At 43.4% G+C, this 6,859-nt stretch overlaps 1 protein-coding gene across 4 annotated transcripts in view; it reads right to left on the reverse strand.

Annotated features, from left to right (window-relative positions):
- Positions 1 to 6,548, reverse strand: part of LOC307251879 (nuclear factor 1 X-type-like) — a 112,266-nt gene extending 105,718 nt beyond the window's left edge. The window contains exon 1 of one of the 4 annotated variants that reach the window (XM_080029322.1): positions 5,817 to 6,548. In XM_080029322.1, the coding sequence (XP_079885448.1) occupies positions 5,817 to 5,819 (3 nt within the window). In that variant the 5' untranslated portion in view covers positions 5,820 to 6,548. The remainder of the gene's footprint in view (positions 1 to 5,816) is intronic. The other 3 variants (XM_080029316.1, XM_080029317.1, XM_080029321.1) reach the window with 3 other exon arrangements.
- Between the last annotated feature and the right edge of the window lie 311 nt (positions 6,549 to 6,859).

Raw genomic sequence — 6,859 nt, forward strand, 5'->3', positions numbered from 1 at the left:
TCCAGCTCCTTAAGGGGGCAACACAGTGCTCATTGTTGAGTTTCAAGAAGAGGATAAAGCCAGGAACAGAGTGAGAGAGGCCTGCTGATAAGGCCACAAAGAATTATGAGAATGGGGTAGCAGACTTCCTAGGATGCACATACATACACGTATACATACATGCTCACATACACGCGCGCACACACACACACACACACACACACACACACACACACACACACACACACACACACACACACACAGAGACAAGACAAAATGCAAACACCCAAAGTCTGCCAGGCCACATGTGTCCGATAACAACACGGTGCATCTGATTGGCTGGCGGTTAGAATGATTGCCTGTATCCACAGCACCTGCGTGGGGGGTACGCAACAACGTGAGCCTGCAGACAACCAACAGGAAGACCACAATGCATCAGGTGCGCTATAGGAGCCTCTGTGATTGGCTGTCCCTGGCCAGAAACAGGGCAAGGTGCACTAGCAAGACTCCTCTGATTGGTTGAGCCAGACCCAAAAAGCTGCGGGTGGGAGATTAACTGTTTTTATTGGCTGCCACCGCCTCATTCTGGTGGTGAATGGGTGTTGGGATGGACTGAACTGGGACATCTGGTTGAACTGGGAGGTGTGTGAGGAAACATCCGGACTATTCGAGAGCATCTCTGTATAAGTGTGTAGCCTTTTATCTTTAACTTTAAGGAGAAACAATGTAAATAAAGCAACCAAGCTCCAACAATAGGTTTGCTCTCATTTCATATTAACCAGTCAACAAAGAAAAATGTAACAGCCCTCTTTATGTCGTCAGCCAAAGAAACAGGTGTTGATGAACCTCCATCCCATTGTGCAACAGTGAATAACATGAAGCTAATGAATAGGCTAAGCTCTGTACCTGCCACTGGGGAGGCCAGAACATACTGACTCCCTTTGTAGTAAAAACCCCCAAAAAACTCCAGGCCCCCAAACAACTCTCTCCTGCAGCAGTGTATGAATTATATATCGTACTATATATATAGAACATATGCCCGGCCCATATGGCCAGCCTTGAGCGAAAAAATCTCAAAGCCCTCCTTAATTAACATTTTAGAGGGAAAGATTCGGAGGCGGGAGATTGAGTCAGTGACCTATTTGGAGTCCATCATCGCCCAATGCAAATGTGTTAATTGAGACAGATTTTTTCCCACTCCACAAATATGTGGAGATGGGGATGCGAAGGAGGATTCAATTTTTTTCTTCTTTTTTTTTGTCTGAGCCATCTGATCTGAAGGTGGGGGTACGAGATCTGGTTCAGACTCAGTCTTTCCAGCTGCCTTCACTGACAAAAGAAAACACGCGTCTTTCACTTTGTCCCTCACTATCTCTCAGTCTTTCCTTGGCTTGCTCTCCATCTCTCCCTCTTCTCTGGGTATATGTGTTGACGACCATATGGCCAAATTCTTTGGAGGTGAGATCTCCGAAACCTGCTCACACACTTCCGAGCACGCTCACACACACACTCTCTCTCTCTCTCTCTCTCTCTCTCTCTCTCTCTCTCTCTCTCTCTCTCTCTCACACACACACACACACACACACACACACACACACCTCCACAGAGCTTTGTGTATGAAAGGTTCTCAGATGGCTCCATTTTAAAGCAACTCCATTTTTTGAATGGCAACGTATCAATGATCCTCCTCTCTATCTTTCCATCGCTCTGCATCTCGCATGTGCAGTTACACACGGACACACACAAGCAAACTCTCTTCAATTCACCACAGACACACAAGAACTTGCACACGCTCACACACCTGGTGCAAGTCCTTTCCTTCTTTTTTTTCTGGCTGCTGCACAATTGTCAACCACAACCGCTACCAATGCTCTCACTCCAATTATAATTTTTTTTAAACCATAATTATTGTCACCGCCATTGTCTCTTCAACACGTTTGCTTATCATCCGTATTTGGTGACTGAAAATAACACTGCCAAGTTTAAGGCACAGGATGAAATATGGGGGGAGGTGGGGGGGAGAGGAAGAGAGAGTCCAGCCAACCTGCATGAGATGGCAACCACTTCAAAGACGCCGGGCCGCACCGGCGATCTGTTCCACGTTGCGTGAGGGGGGTATGAAAGGCAGCAATGGCCGCCGTGTGTGTCCCTGCCAAAGCTACCTCAGGGAGAAACGTTGGAAAAATACGATTTTTCACACAGCCATCTCAGGGGGGTTGCAGAGAAAAAAGCGGATAGAATAAGAAAGAAGATGAGAAACTGAGGGGCTGCATTAAAAAAGAAGTCTAGATGGATGGCTGTGCAGAGTGGGGCTAATTATTTCACTCTACTTGTGGGTCCTGAAGGTTTTGTTGGGTCAGAAGTACAGCCAAGATGCACGGCGGCTGCAGACTGCATCTGCCTTAATTGTGCAGTTTTGTTTTACACAACAGTAAAACTGCCAGTTTCTGGATAAGGCATGTGGCAAACAGTGTGAACAGTTTCAGTTTAAGGAGGCCCTGACTACAGGAGGCCGGAGCACATTATAATTTCGGATGACTAAAGCAAAATGCATTCAACCTAGGCAGGAAGTGCCTATCAGCTGGGTGAGGTGAAACGTTTCAATACCTCTGAGTAATAGCTGGGAAAGTATGCCATGTATGAAATGCACGCTTCCACCAAAACTGTTACAGTGAAACAAGTTTGAACAGAGCACACATTGTGACACACCCCAAGATTTGCTCGGCCTGGCACCTTGCCTGTCAACTACTGATCTAACTCAACAGGCTGGTCATTAGATAACACCATGCCAATTGTAACACTGAACTTTCGAGCTGCAACATTCGCTGCCATACTGCTTGCACCGTACACCAACGCCCACTCCACTAGGTAACCCAATGCCACTGGCCCCCATTTTTCTACACAGATTCTTGTTCAAGCACCTTTTAATGGCCAAACCACACTCAGTTAAGGCCTCGCCACACAATGTGCATTTAACAATGAGGTTTGGACTGGTACAATCAGCCCTTTGTGTCACACAAGGACTGATCCATGGGGATTTTCTTGTGGTTATGGTTTTAATGCAGCAGAGGTTACCACAAAGACCAGGAAGCATAGAGTTACATTACAGAACACACACACACACACACACACACACACACACACGTACGTACACTCAATACGACTCAATCAAGCAGCGTGTTTAGCTCGTGCAGAATGTCTCACCCACTCCCAATTCAATCTAAATGATACACTAAACAATTTATTTAATGATAAGGTTCACGCCCACCTCTCAGCTTGGCACCAATATCAGTCTTGACTTTGATTTGACTGACAGTTTCTGGGGTTGGTAGGTTTTCTCTGCAACAACCGCAGCACAACCAACTGTGAAATTATAGGCCCACAATCAAAACAAAATGAGGATTGCAATAGTACTGCCAATTATGAGCCATCACCTAATTGTTCGTTTAGCTTAAGATACATAGACAGATAATTGGACAGTTTATTTGACAAATCACATGCGGCCTGCAATTTGATATTTTGAGCCGCTTGAGGCCTGCCTGTTTTGTTGTGTAGGTGTGACATAAAACTTGGGCCAACAGATTTTTTTTTGGCAAGTGACCCCAATTATAAAGTTACATTGATAATTAAAACACATTCAAATATGTATTCAAGTTCAACTGGTGTGACAGAGGTTGATGGCAATGTGTCATTTAACTGGGGGAGAGAAAACTAGTTCCTCCTGTAAAGTTGGTTGAAGGCAATAGATGAGCAGAGCAAATCATTCATATATGCTCTGCATAATATCATGTGAACAAAACACTTGTGCTTATTGTTGATGACAATGAACAGGCTCAATTGGAGATAATGTTTTCAGGACAATGTATAGAACAAATACGGCAATCAAAAACACACATGATTCACAGTTCCATATGCAATTAAAATAATTAATAAACAGCAAGGCAATATCCTCATGACAAGAGTTTTCATTCACATAAGTTGTATCAACTATTGCACATATTTTGATGCCCTGCTTATTATTTGTTGTGTGTCTGTTTATCATGTTTAATGTTTTAAACTGTGTTTATTGTTTTGAAAAAGCTGTCAAATTGATATATCTGGATATAATTTTGACATCTTTGTCAAATCTGAGCTAGTGTATTTCAGTCTATCTAAGACCATAACATTTTAATTTTAAGACATTAAGTCAAACACCAGTCAGATATTTTATTGGAGTGGTATTTTGTGTAATATTAATATGCTCAGTGAGAACTGTTTGGACATATGAGCTGAAAGAGATAGATAATTGGTGCAAGAGGAAATTTGTGTTGTCAAAAGAAATATATTGGAATCATTCTAGTGCATACTCCAGAGTGCTGTATTTCTATGTTATTAAAAACAAAACAAAAAAACACTATCCAAAGATCTCAATATTTTATTTTTACGGGTCTGTCTTGAATTAAAATACTCAACAAACCGAACCTGTGAGCGATGGCAATTTGGAAAACAAATGCCATAGAACCGGAATGATGGCACATTTACTGTCTTGGGTTGATAATGAAGATTAATTTTAAGTAAGGTCATAGTTTAAGGCCATTATAATTATATTTCAAAATGTTTGAACTGTAGCACGATATACTGTAGAAATAATCCCCTAAACAATTATCATCTGATAGCCTACTGGCAAAAAAAAGCAGTAAACTGCAGCGAGAGAAAAACAGTTTTTGAAACAGACCTCTAATGTAATGAAATAATATATTTAGGTGTCCCTTTATAAATGCTTCAGGTTTTAACTCGTAATTACTTTGATGTTCTGATCTACATGAAATGCTTTGCGGAATTGCCCTTCTTCATGCTGATTTTCGATATGAGCGCTCTCAGCACTTGTGTTCTTGTGGTAGCCTACAAAGACGGACTGTGTGTCAACTCACCTCCCCACCCCCTTGTCGTCGCTATAAAGTGTCATCAACTACGCAAATGCCCATTGATGAAAAAAAGCACACACAAAAAAAAGCAGCCGCACTCACACAAAAATACACAGCCAGTGTGCAATGTGGAGAACGGTGCAGAAAACCTGCTAATGCTGTCACAATAACATTATCATCATCGTCATCATAGCCTATATTCTCTCTTTCTCTATGCTGGCCTTTAATGTATCCTCAGTCTGCGCTAGCACATGTGTTTTATTCTGTTTGATCTGAGCCTGTTGGTGGGCCACTCCATCGCCTCTGCAAATAATTCAGTCGACACACGTTGTAAACCCACCAGTGAGGCTAAATCAGTTTACATTAGGTGACTGATTTATTATATAAGAGCCATAATTATCACAGCGTTAATGTGTATTTAAGGTCTCAAGAAATTATAAGTGCAAGGGATACAAATGGTTAAATATAGCTGCATTAAAATGCATTGTTGTGATGCAAGTAATAATAAGAATCAGCCTATTGCTTTTTACAATTTAGTTAATTGTGTTTTTAGATGTTAATTATCAAAATTAACTGTAAAGCAAGGTGATTATACACATAACACATACTCTTTCTCTTTGTGTCTCTCTCATTCTATCTCTCTCACACACACACATACACACACACACACACACACACACACACACACACACACACACACACACACACACACAGGTGTATTGTATCGTCATCCTTGGCCTAACACCCCAAAGCCAACTCTCACTCTGTGTTTTCAACCAAGTGCTGATCTTTTACAAATAACTTAAAAACCTTCTTCTTCCAAACCTGCAGGGGTGCAGTTAAACTCGTGCAATGTTTGGTTTATTTTCTGTGTCTATAGACTTTACCCTATAGAACCAACAGAGGGAAACTATTGAGTTACACAGCACGTACCATTATAGCGCGGGGAGATCTGCCAACCCTCTCAATGCCCCATTTTCCTTTAAAAGTTCAGCTTCCAAAAAAAAGTGAGAGAGGGAGCGAGGGCTGAAGGGGGGAAGACTTGGTCTCTTCGCAGTTGCCGGAAGCAAAAAAAGGACCTTTAAACAAGTCGGCCTTAGGCCCAGATAGAAAAAAACACTCTCTCAAAAGTGGGTCCACTCTGCAAGAGATAGGAGGAAAGGAGGACAGCAGCTCCGAGCCCTCCTCTTTCACCGCTGTTTGGCCTCAGATGCGCCCATGTCCAGCAGCAAGAAGTCAGCGAGACGTCTGCGACAAAGTCCCGAGGTGCGTCCTTCAGCGGCAAAACTTGTCCAGCAGATTGGGAGACGCTGAAAAAAACCTCTCCGAATTATTAAGCTAGTAATAACACGTTCAAATAAATGGCCGGGAGAGGTGATGCAAAGTAAGTTGTTTTTGATATTATTATTTCTTTTTCCGTGTGGTGGAGCCTTTGCAATCGGGCAGCTTCTGTCTCCAAAACGTGTCCAAAAGCGGCTGTCTCCTGCGCCGCGCGTCCGATCTGTTTTACCCTAGTATCTCTCTCTCTCTCTCCTTCTCCCTCTCTCTCTCTCCTCTCTCTCAAACACACGCACATGCACGCACACACGCGGCGTTACACACAAAACGGGGGGACACCCCTGGTCCCTCGTCGTCGCCTCCTCCTCCTCCTCCTCAAAGCTTGACGAGATGAAAGCGCAGCTTGCGTCTTTGCCTTTTCAAATCGCTCCAGCCTTGCCGATAGCAGCAGAATGCCTGCACAGCGACACAGCTCGGTCCGGGCTTTCGGCGCGGCGCGTAGAAATTGAAGCTCTCCGGCTGCTGCGACGACGGACAGCCTACACTTCCCTCCTCAAAAAATATCAGCCGCTAAATAGCTCACCTCACCAGCGTGCGACCTGTTTACAAACACCTAGCCTACATACAGACACACATATGCACACAAATAATAGACGGGGGGAAATTAGGGCAGTTGTTTAGTAAAAGGTGGGGGGACG

Source organism: Ammodytes marinus (assembly GCF_949987685.1).
Source record: "Ammodytes marinus genome assembly, chromosome: 6".
In the NCBI taxonomy this organism is placed as follows: domain Eukaryota; kingdom Metazoa; phylum Chordata; class Actinopteri; order Uranoscopiformes; family Ammodytidae; genus Ammodytes; species Ammodytes marinus.